This window comes from Genypterus blacodes, unplaced genomic scaffold (genome assembly GCF_046128005.1).
Source record: "Genypterus blacodes isolate CSIRO-AG114 ecotype Tasmania unplaced genomic scaffold, CSIRO-AGI_Gbla_v1 ptg000152l_1, whole genome shotgun sequence".
NCBI lineage: Eukaryota > Metazoa > Chordata > Actinopteri > Ophidiiformes > Ophidiidae > Genypterus > Genypterus blacodes.
Genome location: NW_027466954.1, coordinates 430001 through 448156, shown reverse-complemented (window position 1 = coordinate 448156; position 18156 = coordinate 430001). Strand labels below are relative to the sequence as shown.

The window sequence follows — 18156 nt, the reverse complement described above, 5'->3', positions numbered from 1 at the left end:
TCATTTATCTGTTATAAAGTATCTAAAGAGGGATGCTGCTCAGCTGAGAGAGAGAGGGGGGGAGGGGGGGAGAGGGGGGGGGGGGAGGGGGGGAGAGGGAGATAGAGGGGGGGGGGGGAGGGAGACAGAGGGGGGGAGGGAGAGGGGGGAGAGAGGGGGAGGAAGAGCGAGAGAGACAGAGAGACAGAGATATAGATAGATAGATAGATAGATAGATAGATAGATAGATAAATAGAAGCTCATTTTTTGGCAGGACAATAACAAACAAGACATCAAACGTTTTTGTTAAAGAAATGTTGAATTTAATTTTCAGCATCCTCTCCTGACAGAGGTCAATAGTTTTAATGAAACTTTGTGAACTTTAGATTTCTGATTGGTGTTCATATTTATCCAGTACAGATGTTGGACACATGTTGGTTTACTGATGTTGCTCAGAATTCTTTCAATGACCTTGAACCTTGTTTTTGAGTCAGTGTACTTCTTGTTTTAACAAATATCGAGTTGGCTTATTCAGCGTCATGTAGCCTACACAGCACCCACTTTACGCCCAGATCCTCCTGACGGGGGCGCTGCCTCTCTTGTGCCTGCTCACGCTCTTCTCTTTAGGCACCAGCGCCTCTATGCCGTCCCGGATCCAGCGGATGTACTTGGACACCTGGGTGTAGACGCCGTATTTGCCTTTGCGTGCACAGCCTTCTCCCCAACTCACAATGCCGGTGACAAAGTAGGTGTCGTGGTAGCGCGTCACATGTGGGCCACCGCTGTCACCCTGACAGGCGTCTTTCTCTTCTGTATCGTAGCCCGCGCAGAACATGCGGGTGGAGATGCGGAAATCGCTGGACTCTATGCAGATACCCCGGTTCACGTAAGGCATGGAGAGTCGCTGTAGGATGGACGAAGGCTGCCGACCCTCCCCGATACGGCCGAAGCCGCTGACTAGACCGTTAGGCTGCTGCATCAGCACCTGCAGGGGAAAAGTCATTTACCTCACAGAGTTTTAGTATTTGACCCCAGCTCTCTGTTTCTCTAATCTCACCCTTTCGGCGAAGTCCCGCTCAGGTAGGCAGGCCGGGATGATGTACTTGGTGAACTTGATGGGCTTTTCCAGTTTGATGAGAGCGATGTCGTTGTGGTAGGTGTCTGGTTTGTAGTGTCTGTGGGTCACGATGGTTGCCACGTTGTGTATCGCCTCACGCCCCTCCTTCCTCTCCCGGTCAAACTCCCCTGAACGCACCATGATTCAATAAAGTTATTCAAGTCATTTACAGCATCTTGTCATTCTAGGTCATGAGGCACAATAAGCCAATGTTACAGGTTGTCGGTCAGACATACCGACGATGATGTAGATGTACTCGGATTGGTTCATGCAGTGGGCGGCAGTCAGGATGATGTACTGGTTGAGGATGGTTCCTCCGCAGAAGCCGATGTCGTCCTCGTTTACCAGCAGAGCCTGAGATCAGAAATTAATATTTACTGAAGGGTTGACTGAGAAGTTCTGACCCTATAAGTCCCCCGTTGGACACTTTATGGTACCTGCCAAGGACACTCTCCAGGTGGACACTCCTCTCCGTTGACAATGCGGGTTTGCCTCGCCATCTCAGGGATGATATCTTCCTCCATCAGGATTTGGGATCGTTGGATTTCTTGCAGGAGTTGACTCAGGTTGCTGTTCTGTAAAAATAGGGACTCGTGCTCGACATTGTTGATTTCCGGCTGGTTCAACGAGGTCGTGTTCAACACAGTCGTGTTCAACGAGGTCGTGTTCACTTCTTCGGTTGGCCGCTCGTACCTGAAGATCGTGCGGGTGTTGTGGCTGAAGATGGCACCACATTTGAAAGTTTCTGCAAAAAAGGAATGGGTTTCACAAACATTTCACAAAGGGTTAATCTTCTGGGGATACTGACAGGTACATATCTAATGTCTCCAGCCCGTCTCACCATTGGAGTAGCAGGACTTGTCATCTGAATCCAGGAAGTACCCGTCAGCGCAGGAACACTGGACGTTTCCGTTGTTCACGTTGCAGAAATGTTTGCAGCCGCCGTTTGCATTCTCACACAACTCAAGTTTCGCTGGAGAAACAGCAGAGAAACACCTGAACCCTCTTCCTGAATGTCTTCCTGTTCCTTACAATCAGAGTCTATTCCAAGTAGCAATGTTATGATGTCATATTTTTGTTAATTTGTCGTAAATGAATGCACTCTGCCATGTCATAGCCTTTTGAACATCAGTAATGTTGAAGCCCTATTCTTGTAGACGCTAACAGCCTGGTCTGACATGTGGGACCTGAACCTGTTTCACAGTTGTAACCCTGGTATCCGTCCAGGCAGAAGCAGTTGTAGCTGCCGATCCCATCTTTACAGATTCCGCCATGAGCGCAGGGCATCGATTCGCACGAGTCGCCATCTGCAACAGTACAGAGCACATCTGCTGAGGATAAAACTTTGTAGATCCTGGAAAAAATAAATAATCTGTCAAAACGCTTATTATCTATTTATCACAGCTTATTCTTAATTGTTAGTGTTTTTATAATTTGTCTAACACAGGTTGATATTCCTGTAACACATAAGATCCCCACAAATTCTCCAAAAGTTCTCCCAGTTCACCGTTGTTTTGAAAGTTAGGTTTGAATTTCTTACCAACGTATTTTTTCCAGAATTCATTCTGTAAAGAGAGAAAATGAATCAGTTCAAACCCATCATCCTTACATGTGTCAAGGTTTAAGGTGGAAACTACTGTGGCATGAAAGGTTGAAGGGGGAAAGAAAAGCATGAAAGGGGATTAATTAGAAGAGTGAGTGTTTATGAAGGAAAGGTGGGACAGCAAGAAGATTTCCTAAATTCCTTTAAAGCTCAAAGTTGTGTTGTGATGTTAAAGGATTGTGCAGATGCAGGAGGTGAGTACAGTTTTTCCAGCATCTTCAAAGATCTCTCGGGCCTCCTCCCAGCTGCAGCGTTCCTCTATACACTCCCTCTCCATGTTGCCCTGCTTTACTTCCTCCAAAAAGCTGTTGGCCCGTTTCTGGCGGATCAGCATCTGGTTGGCCGCTTTGTCATCCAGGAAGACTGGAGGGAGATCAGCTGGGGGAAGGAGGAGGAAGATTTGTCAGGTTTGATCTACAGACAACTGAGGCTAAAACGCACCTGCACACGGCGTAAACCATACAGCTGCACACAAACATCATCATCATCATCACAGGTACTGTTCACACATCACACACAGTATACAACCCAAATCGCAGAGCAGTGTCAGCTGTCAATCAAGACACAGTCGTCCTCCCCAACCCAAAACAAATATTCAACATGGCGGCGAGTCCCTTTCACCCTGTTGTAACACCACATTCTTCCCCACCACCCTCCTCCTCCTCCTCCTCCTTTTGTCTTGAGAGTTTGCCAGTGTGTTGGGAGAGGAGCAGCGTCGGTGAACGTACCGTGAGCGGCGGCCTGGTGGAGCAGCAGCAGGCAGAAGGTCACTCTGTGAAACCAAAACATAGTTGGCCCTGGACGGTCGGCTGGAAAATCTTTCAATGTGTCTGTGTGGAAGTAATGGAGTCTGAATCTGGAGAGAGGGAGGGAGAGAGAGAGAGAGAGGAGGGGTGGTAAAGAGGGCAGTGACCTGTATGGGGGGAGAGAGAGGACCAGGATTTCAACTAGGCATGTTAGCCCATGCAGTTGTTGCTCGTACTCGCTTACTCAAGTTGAGTAAATAGATAAGATGTCCACTAGGGGGCAATGATTGGGCCAAACCATTGTCATTGGAAAAACAAAAGTTTGCTCAGCGGTCAGTTTGTTTAAACGCACATTCAAACTTCTGTTACACTGCGATTCAGGGATCAATTGGATCGCATTTTCACTCTTATTTCCATTCAAACAATAGATCAGAGTACTAACTGCACTTGAAGATAGGGAGAGAGGGGGGAGAGGGAGAGAGAGAGAGAGAGATAAGGGGGTGGCGGGGGAGACAGGGTGGGGAGGGAGAAAGAAAGAGGGAGAGAGGGGAGGGGAGAGAGGTTTTACAGTTATTTAGGACTTTTTAAATCTGACCTCATGGTCGGGTTAGGTTCAGCTCCTCTGTTTTGCTGTTTAACATATTCAGCAGCCAATCAGCTCAGTCTACCCAGGGGGCCGAGTGGCAGCCGTGTAGGCGCTCACAGTCCAAACTGAACCAATAACTAATATTTACCCAGCAGCTGCTCAAAACAGCTGGTTCAAAAAATTTGACTTGAAAATAAAAGATACTCGAAAATCTGGGAGTTTCCGATTAGTTTTACCTGCATGACTTCATGCTGTGTTCATGAGACACAAACTGTTCAATCAGCTCTCACACTGTACATCAGAATCATTTAAACTTTGCATAGTTAAACTGATTGATCAAAATACTTATTAGTCAATGTTTATTTCTGACAGCTGCCACTAGATGTTGCTAAAGACTTATATTTTACATTTTGAGATTTGACTGCGTTGCCTCAAAAATCGGAGCTTGTGGTCGATTTACTTTACTTCTTCATTTCTTTGTGTTGCTGTTGATTATTAAACACAACTCTGTGCATCTCTGTGCCTAAATGTGCCAAATGATCACAAATTACAAATACATTCTGAATCAAACATTTATTCCTTTAATCTGCTCTCCATTACAGTAACACTTGGTTTCTAAACTCTGACTTTTATTACACGACTTTCTGCTGCATCATGTCAGCAGGCGGTGGCGTTACTTTCATGCCTACGTCACTGAGCTTGTGAATGGACACAGGTGTGGTGGGCGGGGCTTTCATCATGGCCCCCACCCAGTCCACAAAGTTGGCCATGTTGGTATAGACATCATAATACCCTGGGTGACCACAGCCCCGCCCCCAACCAACCACACCCATCAGGAAGTGGGTCGAGCCATAAAGTGTCACCAACGGGCTCCCATCGTCTCCACGACAACCCTGGTGTTGTCCCTCCAGGTACCCGGCGCACAGCATGTTGTCGGTGAAGTTGAACTGTGTTCTCTGTGAGCACAGGGAGTTCTGCAGGATGGGGACGGACAACCTGCGTAGGAAGGGGGAGATGGGTGCAGCCAGCAGGGCGTCATGGCGGTCAGCGTTCCCCCCGGTGGTCCTCTTCCCCCAGCCAGACACGGTGTGGTAGCGCACACGTAAGAGCTCGCCCTCTGCAAAGCCTTGGGTGGGCAGGCAGACGGGGACTGCGTGGCGGCCCAGCGTGACCGGGCGGCTCAGACGCAGCAGCGCCACGTCGCTGTCGCCTGTCGCAGGGATATAGGCATCGTGGCCAATTGCCATGGAAACGGGGATCCTCTGTTCCGTGCCATCTTCTGCGTCCAAGTTGTGTTCCCCTGGTAACAGGAAAGAAACAGGAAGCAGCTGAAGGTAAATGCAGAAAACATTACAAAATACATTTGGTAAAGGTGATTGATTGGTTTACCTGCCACCACAGTGAGTTTAAGGGGGTCGTTGCCATGGATACAGTGAGCAGCAGTGATGACCCAGTCTGGATCAACGAGGACGCCTCCACAAAGGTCACGGCCATTATATTGAACCAGGACCTGATCCAAAGAGATGGATGGATGGATGGATGGATAGACAGACAGACAGACAGACAGACAGACAGACAGACAGACAGACAGACAGACAGACAGACAGACAGACAGACAGACAGACAGACAGACAGACAGACGGTCTTACCTGCCAGGGACAGTTCCCTGGTGGACATTGATTGCTTCCCACCACTCTGGTCTTCACAGTGGGACTGATGTTTACCTCCTGTGGGGCCAGTCGCCCACATGGATACTCCACTGTAACACATGACACACTCACACATCAGTACTCTGCAGGTACTTCTGCTCGCTGCATTGCCTAACTGACTTACTTACCCTGTGCGACGCACCCGCGGCCGTCGTCTCCCAGCATGTATCCATCAGCACAGGAACATTTGCGTCTGGGCCCAGAGCCGTTGCAGAAATGCTGACAGCCGCCATTTTGGTAAAGACACTTCAGAGAGTCCTCAAACACTGAGGAGAGAGAAGAACAATTCCTCATTTCTCAGTGCTGACATACACAGGTTGACCAGAAGACAACTTGACTCACCTATCTGACACTTCCGTCCCTCGTATCCCTCAGGACAGCGGCACTGGAAGGAGTTCCCAGTGCTGACACACGTCCCATTGTTCTGACACGGTGTGAACCGGCAGGGGTCGTGAGCTGACACATGCACAGAAAGACAACCGAAGGCCACTGAAGATCAATACAGGTTATTTCACAATAAAAGACAAAGGAGAAGAGAAAGACAGTCAACTAATCAATCAGCTAATCATGATGTCACCTTTTGGTCTGAGGAGAATGAATGATTCAAAGTAAAGTTTTCATTTGGGCCACAAATATGATAACTTGATGATAAGGTTTTACATTTAATAATAAATAAGCTGGACACTTCAGATTAAATCAGTTATGTGTGAGGCGGCAACTCACGGTTGTACGTCTGCCAGAATTGTTTCTGAAAAAGAAAAATTGAAAAGGAAGACTTAAGGAAGACCTACGCTCTGTTCTGGTATTTTATATTTTTATAAAGTTAATTTCAGCTATTTGTTGCATCGTAGCTAAATGCTGCTTCTCCATGTTTGTACCGTTTTGACATCGTCCTCAAAGACCTCTCGCGCCTCCTCGTAGTCGCAGATCTCCTCCACACACTCCCTCTCCAGGTTCCCCCGCTTCAGCTCCTCCATGAAGCTGTTGGCTCGCCGCCGTCGCTGCAGCACGCCATTGGCCTCGTCCCTCTGTACAAACACTGACAGCAACCACAAAATACAAACACACTGCAACGGCGGTCTCCACTGTTGTGTCATACATGTATGGACATTACCTGCAGCAGCGGTAATGGCGGACAGGATCCACACGGTGCAGCAGCTCCTCAGCAGCATGGCGGCTCCTTTGGCGTTTGGCGCTAAGTCATGTCCTGCCACAGATGAGGAGCTTTAAAGGAGGTGGAGCCTCTTTGGTTCACTCACGCTGACCTTCTGACCCTGTGGCCCTCTGAGTCAGCGAACGTCATTCTCTCCCAGCTTTCATCAGGTCAGTAAACACACCAGCAGAGATCAGAGGCTCCTGATGTTTTTCATATCTGCATGTAAAACTATCTGACCTCTGATGTGCCATCTTTGAGAAAGAAGGAGTTTTCGAATCAATTTAAATTTTTTTTAAACTGGTAAAATTTGTGTTTTTTTACATAAATATCAAATATATATGTATGTGTGTAGTTTACATATGCAGCACATATATTTATTTATAAATTGCCTGAGTTGCTCCTTCCGCTGTGCATTGCATTGTGGGAAAATAATGTGATCATGACCACACTGAAAAGCAGCCTGAACATAGTACACATTAGGACGTTACACCCCTGCTATTTAGTCAACAAAAAACTATTACAATTCCTGTTTAGTGCACATGTGGGGGATCAAATGCTGCCATGTTGCATATTTATACATACTGTATGGTAGCATTTTTGACCAAACTATGTGGCCTGCATAAACCAATCTGAGTGCCTCACACACACACACACACACACACACACACACACACACACGCACACACACACACACACACACACACACACACACACACACACACACACACACACACACACACACACACACACACACTAATACAATACAATAAGCTGAAGCTGAGAATAACTTCAAACCTGGACTAACTCAGCGTTTATTTCATCATTCTTTAGTGTTCTCTTTCTAGAACCCAACATGGAAACCTTCAGAAGATAATGTTTGATACCATCAAATGTTTTGAACCAGCTCCACCCTCTCATTATTAGAATGTGTTAGTATTGTGGTGAAATGATGCCAGAGTCACTGTAGGAGAAAATGAAAGTTTCACTTCAGGAACTAGGTTTGCTGCTCCACAGAAGACCCAGCCAAGCTCCGCCCCCTCAAGTGGTCACGTTGTGCGGCGGAGCCTCAGTGTGATTCGTCGGCTGATCCACTGTGGATGTACCGTTGTGGATCCACTCCAGGTAGTTGGACACGCGGGTGTAGATGCCATAGTTTCCTGCTCGGGCGCATCCTTTCCCCCAGCTAACGATCCCCAGCAGGAACACTGTGTTCTTGTAACGGGTCACCAGGGGCCCGCCGCTGTCACCTTTACACGAGTCCTCGTTGCCTTCGATGTATCCAGCACAGAACATGTTCTTGGTGAGTTGCACGCCGCTCTCCTCCACGCACTGCTGTGTCCGGATGCGTGGCACGTGCAGCTGCCGGAGGATGGTGGAGGTGGGCCCGTTTTCGCTTCTTCTTCCCCAGCCGCTCACTGTGTGCCTACTGACGGACCAGAGGTCACGGTTGGCAAGCGGGCGCGTCGGCAGGCAGGCCGGGACGGCGTAAGGCGTGTAGACAATAGGTGAAGCCAGGCGCAAGAGGGCGATGTCATTGTCAGCGGTGCTTGGTACATAGTGCTCATGGGAGATGATCTGGGCGACCTGGATGAGCTGCTCTGTGCCCTCATTCACACTCCTGTCGTGCTCACCTGAAAGACAAAATATAATTTTAAAGCAACAATGAATTATCTGAAGAAACCTGCGCGTATTGTATGTATCCATACCTGCAACCACCTTCAGGAAGTTGGTCTCTGTGTCCTCCAGGCAGTGAGATGCTGTGAGGATCCAGGTGGGTTTATAGATCACTCCTCCACAGAAACCTTTGCCCTTATAGACCAACAGAACCTGCCGGAAAGTAGACGGTAACAAGGTACGCCTCACACGACTGTCAAGGTAAAGGTGTCAGTGTGTGTGTGTGTGTTGTGTTTGGGCGGTATCACAGCCCTGCCTGTGTCTGAGAGCCTGGAATGTCCCTTTAGTGTCCGTGTTTACCTGCCAGGGACAGTGACCTTTGGGACACTGGGAGCCTCCAACGATTCGAGCTCGAGGGTCGAGCTGCTGGGCTTTGTTTTCCCCCTGCAGGATGGGGACCATACCACACGCTATGGACTCTGCAACAACAACATGGGCTCCATCATGGGGACACAAATCCATGACCTTAGTACTGCACTTGTGTTTTGAGGTTCTGGTACTTAACCTCAGTGTTTAAATATTTCAGACTTTCTATTTTCTACAAAGATGATGCAGATATATGATGATCTGTATGTTTAAATTCACCGAAACATCCTTTACTGTGGTTTTCACAGACACCGGACCAAACACACCACGCTCTTCCCACCTTGTGCCAGGCAGCTCTGCCCATCAGAGCCTAGAAGGTAACCGTCTGCACACGAGCAGTTTCTTCCTGGTTGTCCCTCGTCTTCATGACAGAAATGTTCACAGCCTCCGTTCTCCAGCAGGCAGGTCTGACGGACGGCCTGGTACTCTGGAGACCGACATTAAGGCTGATTGACGCTGGGTTCTCATTAGAGCAGTTCAGTGTTACAATATGATTTACCACATGGAAACTGATACATTACATTACGATCATTTGGCAGACGCTTTTATCCAAAATGACTTACATTACATTACCACCCTTCGCAGTGGGGGGAACAATTGCGGGTTCGGTGCCTTGCTCAGGGGCACCTCGGCAGGGACTCGAACCGGCGACCTTCCAGTTCCCAAGCGGAAGCTCTAACCACTGAGCTACTGCCTACCTTTAGGCTGATGACTTTAAAGCATATTGGGCGTGTGTATCGACCCTCGGGGACATTGAAGACTTTCCACTTTGACCCCATGCACCTCTGAACCCCCATTGATTGTTTTTCCATTGCTTTCATTTGATTGTCCGGATCTAAATGAACCCATCTAAATCCTGGGCACATCTTCACTTCGGCCCATGGTGTCTGTTTGCGTTTGTGTGCGTGTGATTTCCCTCACCCAGCTCACAGTTGAGTCCACTGAACTGTGGCAGGCAGAAGCAGGCGTAGGACGACACCTGGAGCGAGCAGCTGCCGCCGTTCAGACAGGGATTAGGCTGACAGCTGTCTGGCACTGTGGGATGACCACCATGAGCCTCGGTTAGCAGCTACCATCAACGACATTATGAATTGACGAGACGACTGTGGCTGCTTACCGCTATAGGTCCTCCAAAACTCATCCTGAAAGAGAAATGTAACATATAATCCCATCTTCAGTTAAAAGTAATATACTCTGATGATTTTAGTTATGATCAACTCTAATCTAATCTAATCAACAATAATCTACTGAAATATACTCTAATGCAATGTAATCTACATGTAATCCTATTACAAACAAACCCTAATCATATCTCATCTCATCCAACCCAACCTAACCTAACCTAACCTAACCTAACCTAACCTAACCTAACCTAACCTAACCTAACCTAATCCAATCTCATCCAACCCACTCTAATCTAATCTACTCTAATGTAATCTAAATTGAGTTTGTTTATTATTAATTATGTGGTATCTGACCGTGGCTTCAGTATGTTCAAACACCTCCCTGGCCTCCTCGTAGGAACATTTCTCCTCCAAACATTCCCGCTCTAGATCTCCTCTCTGCAGCTCCTCCAGCCAGCCTGAGTTGTACCTCCGAGTCCGGACCAGGAGGCCGTGGGCTCGCTCTGGAGACAGGAAGACTACCAAACACAGAGAAAGACCACCATGAGTTTAACCAACAAGGATCATTTCAGAGACAGGAAGTAGACAGGCAGCCTACTAAAGACAGAACAAGAGGACATCCTTCCCTCTGTTGCCAAATGTACCTTCTGTATTTCTGCTGAAGAACACTGTGGATGATGTTAAACCGGAACTTTCTACATGTCAGACTACAGGCAGTGACAAACCCCCCCTCACAGATCCCCTTAGCCCCGCCCACTTCACCCCTACAGTAAAGTAGCGCCCGTACTTATTACTCGAGTACTTTTAGTATTCAGGGCGGCAGCTGTATTCAGACCCAGAGTTGCGTTTCCTCACCTGAAGCCGACTGGCCGCCGCAGTAGCAGAAGGTGAAGGCGAAGACGAGTCTGAGCCACATTGTTGATTTCATCCCAGCCTGTGGGTGCCGAGCTGCTCTATGTGGACCCAAGGGTGCAAAGTCTGGCCCCTGACACCAGCAGCCAATCACATGCTCCCAGTGTCCCTCAGAGCATCGGCTGCTCTCATGACCATCTAATGGACCTAGTGGAGTCTGTGTTCATTGATAATTAGTGAGCCCAGTGTTGAAAGCTCTAATTCAGGCATTGGAGTTCTTTTATTTCCAACATAATAATCTTCCAGCCCAAATTTGATACACATTTGTTGATATGATGTCATCATCTGAGGCCAAAGGACCTGTGGGACAGCCGGTCAGGATCTCAGCTCTGAGAACAATAAAGCCTGTTGTGTGTGGAGGGTTGAGAACATTTATGTTTTACGTTTGAGGGCTGAGAAAAACTGGAAACACCTTCAGGTTTTACTTTCATTCTTTATTTAATTTTACCAAAACAATTCTCAGATCCTTCAGTAGTGTTAGATTAACCCTTTAGGTGCTGTTACCTTCACTCAAAACCATCTCTGAAAAAAACACAATATCCCACAATAAACTTCCTTTGATCAACAACAATGATTTTTATCAATAACTCAAATATTGTGCTCCTGTGCTGCACTGCTTAAATTAATATGTCAAATCTTCCGTGTATTAGCATGTTGATATATATTTACTACAAAATCTCCAAATCAGCTCAGGTACAAATTAGCTTCTATTTCTTATTTGAATATCATTTCAGTTCGTGTTTCAGATGATTTGACCGCAGCATTGATCGTGTCTCAGCCTGTAGACATGGTTTGGTTGATCCAGTTCAGGAATTTGCTGACTCTGGTGTAGACCCCGTACATGTTTTCGTTAGCGCAGCCCTTCCCCCAGCTCACCACACCGGTCAGGAACCAGGTTTTCTTGTAGCGGGTGACCAGCGGGCCGCCGCTGTCCCCCTGGCAGGCGTCCTGCCCGCCGGTCCTCACCCCGGCACAGAGCATGTTCCTGGTGATGTTGAGCTTGGTGTGGCGCCGGCATTCCTGCAGCGGAACCCTCGGCAGCTCCAGGCGCTGCAAGAGGTGGGCGGCGCTGCCAGACTCGGTCAGGCGGCCCCAGCCACTCACAGTGGAGAGGCGGATGGTAGCCATGGTCCGGCTGAAGGAGCTGTCCAAAGTGGGAAGACAGATGGGGATCACAAACGAGGTGAATTTGATGGGATGGTACAGCTTCAGGAGAGCCAGGTCGCAGTCTGAGGTGGTTGAGTTGTAGGACGGGTGGACCAGGACTTTGGAAACCCGCTTCTTCTGCTCAGTGCCCTCAATCTGATTGCGGTCGTGTTCACCTTCAGAGGGGCAGCTTGGTTAGATTTCAAGATGGAGGAAAAGGAGGAAGGATGAAAAGGCACAAAGGTGGACAAGAGGACGTATCGCCAAGACGCAGAAGAGAATAAAAGTGCCTCACCCACAGTGACGTGGAAGATTCTGGCAGGTTTACTCCAAACACAGTGAGCTGCAGTCAGAATCCATTCAGGAGACACAACGATGGCTCCGCATTTGTAAGCATGATCTTCAGACAGCAGAGCCTGAGGAAGGGTGCAGGGTTTTCATCAGAAGCAAACAGACTCTGGGTGGCGCCGTTTGTAAAGCAGAGAAAGAGAGTGAGTAAAGAATGTACCTGCCATGGACACTGTCCTCTGGGACAGATGAATCCATTAACAACCCGGGGGGAAGGCTGCGGCACGAGCCGACCACAGGGGACAGAAACTGCACGGGGACAAACAGGAGACAAACACCATACATGATTGATATGTTATGAGCCTGAAACGAGAGCTTTTCTACTTGTTTCTGCTCTGCCCCTGTGAGTGACCTCTGACCTTGCGGCAGACAGGAGCTGTTGTCTCGGTCCAGCATGTAGCCCGGAGCGCAGTAACAGAGATTAGAATGATGCGGACGCACCTTACAGAAATGTTCACATCCACCGTTTCTGTCGAGACAACCGTACGACTTCCTGATGGCTACAAGGCCAGACGCAAACACAAACACAAAAAACACACAACTTCATTTGCTACTATAGTAACTTCCTTAGCAACGATGGTTAGGAAAGGACTGGCGCCTCACCTTTGTCACAGTGTCGTCCGTGGAAGCCGAGAGCACAGATACAGGCGTAAGTGCCGGTCCTTCGGGTGCACGTGGCTCCATTCTTACAGGGAGACGACTGGCAGTGATCCACAGCTGCAAAGAGGATGTCGGTGAGATTGAATGGAGACACTGGAATTCAATGTCCCCAGAGGATGAACCCCCGATTACAAAGAAGCCGAGTACCTGTGTAGGATTTCCAGAAGGCCTCCTGAGGAGAGAGAGGGAGGGACAAAGCGTGAACTCAAACCAAAGAGGAAATGCAGGAGATACAAATCCATCAACATCCTCAAACGCCATGAGAGCCTGGAGCTCTGCAGGTGGACTGACCAGCATCTGTGGCAGGGGGAAGATCTCTTTGGCCTCCTCATAGGAGCACTTCTCCTCCAGACACTCTCGCTCCAGATCTCCTCGCTTCCACTCCTCGAAGAATCCGTTCGCCCGGCGAGTGCGGTGAAGGAAACCGCTGGCTTCAGGTCTGCTGACAAAAACTACACACACACACACACACACACACACACACGAGCCTGAGGAATGCAGGTGTGAGCTGGATATCAAGATCCTGAAGATGATAAATAACAAGATGTGAGCTGCGTTTTCTATTCTATTCTATCATCTCAAAGGATTTAACCAATTTTTCTTACCTGTATTCAAAATGACAAGGAAATATTTATTTTGTCCACACAAACAACAAAATCACACACACACATAAACTCTCTCTCTCTCTCTTACTCAGCCTCACACACACTCACTCAGTCACTCACTCACTCACTCACTCAGCCTCACACACACACACACAAACACAAACACACATACACACACACACACACACACACACACACACACTAATCACTTGATCGTTGTTATATAAATCATAAAAGTGGTCATCATGTGAACTTAAACTGCTCAATCTGTGAATCGAAAACAACAGCAAGTGATGTCAACGTTCTTAAAGACACAACCGACAGACGAAAGTCAAGAAGAAAGGGATGAAGAGGAGGAGGAATAAAACTTTGCTGACTGACCTCCGGGGCGTCCTGAGCACGCTGGGATGAAGGCAATGAGGAGTAGCAGGAGGACGAGTCGCCTTATTTCTCTTCGGACAGACGCCATGTTTGTGCCAAAGCTGATCGAAGGTCACACACAAAACACACAGTACACAAAGTCACATACACATGTGCTCCCTCTCTCTGTCTCTCACTCACTCTCTCTTGCTCTCTCTCACTCTAAAACACAAATTCCACACTCCTGTGGTGTAAAACTGCATTTAGTCTTTGTGAGGCACAGTCACATGGGTCTCAGTCAAGATGAGCCTGCCCCCCTTTGTCACGTTTGTTAAGGTCATAGGTCATCTGAGGTGGATCGGGGGAATTTAGCTGGGGATGATTTCTGGATGCTGGCACAGATGTGGGAGACCAGGAGGACCGAATGTGTGGAAGCACTGGAGGAAACTTTGGAGAGAAACACCAGGACTACTTTGCTAAGCATGGACTTATGAAGGTGTTGTTCACCTTTTGGTCCACTAGATGGCAGTACACCTCTACGAGAACTTCAGTGAGCGATTTATCTAAGAATCCGCTTGTTTGAGGCGCTTTATTATCGACATAAAAATTTAAACTGAAGCCTGAATCAGCTTTACAAAGCCAAGAAAATACAAACAAAAGTCAGAAAATAATCTAAATGAATAAAAACTTCTCAGGAATAGCACAGGCAATTAATACAATGCTGTGAATTTAACAAAACAAACATTTGCTCTTTCATATTGCAGCCCAGCTTCATAGTGATCTGCTCATACAGATGTTGAACCTTTGTGACAGCTGGACCGACTCTGATCCCGACAAGAACACAAAACAAATCAGCCAACGAACCACAAACTGCTGCTGAACTCCACAAAAACATTTTAAGATAATAACATAATCTGACAGAGATAATTTGTTTGAAACGGATGCTTGTGTGTTTTTCTTTGGAGGGTGAATGGTTGTGTTCAGGGTCGACGACGTCCAGAGCGAAGTCCACAGGCGTTAGCGAGCCGGAAGGGGCTGCATCTGGAGGGAGTCGTACGTGTCTCTGCTCGCCTTGCTGAGACCCTGAAGGAGTCAAGGTGAACACCAGTCAGTCGTTAACGCTTTCAACGCAAAGACAGGAAAACTTTGCAGCTGCTAGAGGGCGCTGCTGCTGCTGCTGCTTAGAAAGAAACGTGTCTACAGCACCCTCTGGGGGAGAATCGGAAGGAAACGCGATTAAATAAGAGAGAGGAAACGAATAGCGATAACGGCAAAGGTTGTACAGCAACGTCATTCGTTTCCAGGAATTCAAGTCAGTGATATGAAGGTGATGAAGATGATTGTGAAGATGATTGCGTTGCTTTTACCTGATAAACCTGCTCGTTCTTCTTGTGACGCTGCAGAGACAAACGCAGCAAAAAAACAATAAAATATTTAGCATCTTCAGGCTTTACAACAGCTGAATCATTAAACTTGTCATTGGTACGACAATTCACTTTCTTTAGAATTCAATATAGTGCAGCAGATTTATTGCATATTTCAAGAGAAACGTTCACTTTGGTATAAAAGCATGAAATTTGGCACAGATACTCTCTAAGGGTCACTTTTTGGGAAAAAGTCGTTGGCCACCCAAAAATTCAAAATGGCAGCCATATTTTCAAGATGGACGCTATTACTGTCAAATGCTCATTATGTCGATCGTTCAAACTGATGTAGGCATAACATTTTGTGAAAATACTCTCTTAAGAATGTTTTTTTTTGAGAACGGTGCTTGTCCCTGAAAAAATCAAGATAACAACCATTTTTCAAGATGGCCGCCATTTCTCTTAAATCCTTACATCAATTTATCAAATGGTGATGCTATCATCAAGACTGGTACAAATATTCTTAAAGGAACATTCTCATGGAAAAGGTGTGTGCCACTCAAAAATTCAAGATGGCCACCATTTCTGTCAGAGCTCAATGTAATGTGTTAAGGAAGGTTTTGTTTAATAGAGTGAATGTCATTAGGGCACACTGGTGAATTCACTGCTGTGGAACTCAGCATGGGGTTCAGTGTCAGCTGATCTAGTTTTACTTACACTGTAGTTCTTGACTAGTAGTAATAGTATAGCTAAGTTTAGTGTCCCAAATGCTGTCTAACATCCCCTCATCATTTAGCTAGTAATTTATGCAGTTAGATAGCCGCACCTGAATTGACAGGTTGTGCCAGCGCGGGAGAGCCGAGCCAAGGTTAAGCAGGGCAATACATGACTTTTTCATGTATGCTTACCCGGAAGGTGTACAGATCACACGGGACTTAAATGGCACTGGATGAATGATCGGGCTAGGTGTAGGTTACCCGAACCTAGTTGTATCCCATACATAAATGTGTACTATGTCTATGACTCAGGTGGTATAAGGATAACCCCTCGGCCTTAATCATACAACAAACCCCCAAAATGATAAATGAAAGTCCCATGTCAGCCAAGAGGCCAACTGATTGGATAAAATATATTTTCTGTCAGACAGACACAAAGGAACCCCTCCAATCACCATTTACCCATCGTGTTTCTCAATATGATGGCTATAAAATGATTGCCACCAACATTCCGCTCTTTCACAAGATCGACAAAATGCCAATGGCCCTGGACCTGGAACGACTGGATGAAGGTGGTGGTATGGTATAGAAGCTACTTTGAGAAGGAATCATGCAAAGTATCACTACAATTGTCGACTTCGGTTCAACAACACAAAGTTACTTCGTGCCCAGGAGCAACAATCCAATGCTCAATGTAGTGAGACAGATGAATGGCAAACAAAGCGTCGCCGAACCATGATGCAGAGAAGTTTGCAGGTTTGCTTTCTTTGTGAAAACATATCTCCTGAATCTGAACTACATCAGGTAATGACAATGCACATGAATGACAGACTACATGAATGTGCACAAACACTGAATGATGGTAAATTACTGGCTCAAATAAGTGGTGCTGATGCCATTGCACAGGAGCTGAAATACCATCGTTTGTGTCTCATTCATCTTTACATCAGAGAGAAACTCCACCTCAGAAGGCTTGAGAAAGAGTTACAGTGTGAAATTGTTCAACCAGCCATCTTTCCTATGGCTCTTTCTGAACTGGTCACCTATATTGTTGAAACCAGTCTCAATTCTGATGATCCTTCCGTCTTTCGTCTCGCAGATATGTGCAACCTGTACCAGCAGCGTCTAGATCAACTGGGGGTACATTCCCCAACAGTTAACTCTACTAGACAAAAGGAAAAGCAGGGCAGCGATGTGCTCCTGGCTTTCCAGAAAGATGTTGGCGTGGTCGTGGTGGAGAGGCTTGTGTACTCTAATGAACCTGAGAGCTATGCCGGCAGGGATTTTATATCCCTTGCAAGTTTAACTAAGCCAGACAGGTCAAAGGAGAGGAGGCAGACAAAGCAGACATTATGACTATTTGACAGTAATGGGGGCCATCTTGAAAATGGTCGCCATCCTGAATTTTTGAGTGGCACATACCTTTTTCCAAAAGAGAGTTCCTTGAAGAGTATTTCTGCCTAATTTTATGCTTGCATCACCATTAGAACAATTGAATATTCTACAGGAACGGTGGCCATCTTTAAAAATGGCAGCCATCTTGAATTTGGGACAAGCATCTTATTCTCATTATCATGTCCTTTAGAGAGTATTTATATTGAATGTCATGCTTGGATCACTGTTTGAATAATTTATATAATAACCATTCAATAGCAATGGCGGCCATCTGGAAAAATGGCCGCCATATTGAATTTTTGAGTGGCCAACATCTTTTTCCAAAATAGTGGCCGTTAGAGAGTATCTGTGCCAAATTTCATGCTTTTATACCAAAGTGAACGATTGTCTCACTAATCTGCTGCACTAATAAGTAATGTAACAATAATAATAATAATGATCTTCCTCACCTCTCTCTTCATAGGAAGCTCCTTATATTCACCATCTGTGCGTTTGTTCAAGTCCTGAAGAATTTATTTAACAGTTTTTATAATATTTACATACATACATACATGAACATATACACACACACACACACACACACACATATA

At 46.7% G+C, this 18156-nt stretch overlaps 5 protein-coding genes across 6 annotated transcripts in view; all 5 read right to left on the bottom strand.

Moving 5' to 3' along the window:
- Positions 1 to 279: 279 nt before the first annotated feature.
- On the bottom strand, positions 280 to 4060 carry f10 (coagulation factor X). Its single transcript, XM_076165807.1, has 10 exons — positions 4041 to 4060; positions 3428 to 3555; positions 2902 to 3077; positions 2637 to 2661; positions 2290 to 2403; positions 1938 to 2069; positions 1534 to 1841; positions 1333 to 1450; positions 1037 to 1224; positions 280 to 964 (listed from the first exon to the last, which is right to left on the bottom strand). The coding sequence occupies exons 1-10, from the start codon at positions 4043 to 4045 to the stop codon at positions 542 to 544; spliced, it is 1617 nt and encodes a 538-aa protein (XP_076021922.1). The 5' UTR covers positions 4046 to 4060; the 3' UTR covers positions 280 to 541.
- A 529-nt stretch (positions 4061 to 4589) lies between these two features.
- f7i (coagulation factor VIIi) lies at positions 4590 to 6972 on the bottom strand. 2 transcript variants are annotated; one of them, XM_076165808.1, is made up of 8 exons: positions 6855 to 6972; positions 6619 to 6779; positions 6464 to 6488; positions 6083 to 6196; positions 5869 to 6006; positions 5649 to 5790; positions 5421 to 5572; positions 4590 to 5331 (listed from the first exon to the last, which is right to left on the bottom strand). In XM_076165808.1, the coding sequence occupies exons 1-8, from the start codon at positions 6910 to 6912 to the stop codon at positions 4664 to 4666; spliced, it is 1458 nt and encodes a 485-aa protein (XP_076021923.1). In that variant the 5' UTR covers positions 6913 to 6972; the 3' UTR covers positions 4590 to 4663. The 2 variants fall into 2 exon arrangements, with proteins under 2 accessions (XP_076021923.1, XP_076021924.1); XM_076165809.1 differs by having other exon boundaries at positions 5421 to 5541; positions 5681 to 5790; positions 6855 to 6971.
- A 708-nt stretch (positions 6973 to 7680) lies between these two features.
- Positions 7681 to 11037, bottom strand: f7 (coagulation factor VII). Its single transcript, XM_076165810.1, has 8 exons — positions 10916 to 11037; positions 10415 to 10578; positions 10054 to 10078; positions 9858 to 9971; positions 9217 to 9363; positions 8871 to 8989; positions 8603 to 8723; positions 7681 to 8527 (listed from the first exon to the last, which is right to left on the bottom strand). The coding sequence occupies exons 1-8, from the start codon at positions 10986 to 10988 to the stop codon at positions 7935 to 7937; spliced, it is 1356 nt and encodes a 451-aa protein (XP_076021925.1). The 5' UTR covers positions 10989 to 11037; the 3' UTR covers positions 7681 to 7934.
- Positions 11038 to 11385: 348 nt separating this feature from the next.
- f7l (coagulation factor VII, like) lies at positions 11386 to 14516 on the bottom strand. The gene is made up of 8 exons (XM_076165811.1): positions 14113 to 14516; positions 13418 to 13578; positions 13274 to 13298; positions 13070 to 13183; positions 12826 to 12966; positions 12627 to 12715; positions 12414 to 12534; positions 11386 to 12294 (listed from the first exon to the last, which is right to left on the bottom strand). The coding sequence occupies exons 1-8, from the start codon at positions 14198 to 14200 to the stop codon at positions 11747 to 11749; spliced, it is 1287 nt and encodes a 428-aa protein (XP_076021926.1). The 5' UTR covers positions 14201 to 14516; the 3' UTR covers positions 11386 to 11746.
- Positions 14517 to 14665: 149 nt separating this feature from the next.
- Positions 14666 to 18156, bottom strand: part of creg1 (cellular repressor of E1A-stimulated genes 1) — a 9762-nt gene continuing 6271 nt past the window's right edge. Inside the window, exons 7-9 of the mRNA XM_076165814.1 lie at positions 18016 to 18069; positions 15459 to 15488; positions 14666 to 15174 (exon numbers count right to left, since the gene is read on the bottom strand). Coding sequence (XP_076021929.1) covers positions 15109 to 15174; positions 15459 to 15488; positions 18016 to 18069 — 150 coding nt within the window. The 3' untranslated portion in view covers positions 14666 to 15108. The remainder of the gene's footprint in view (positions 15175 to 15458; positions 15489 to 18015; positions 18070 to 18156) is intronic.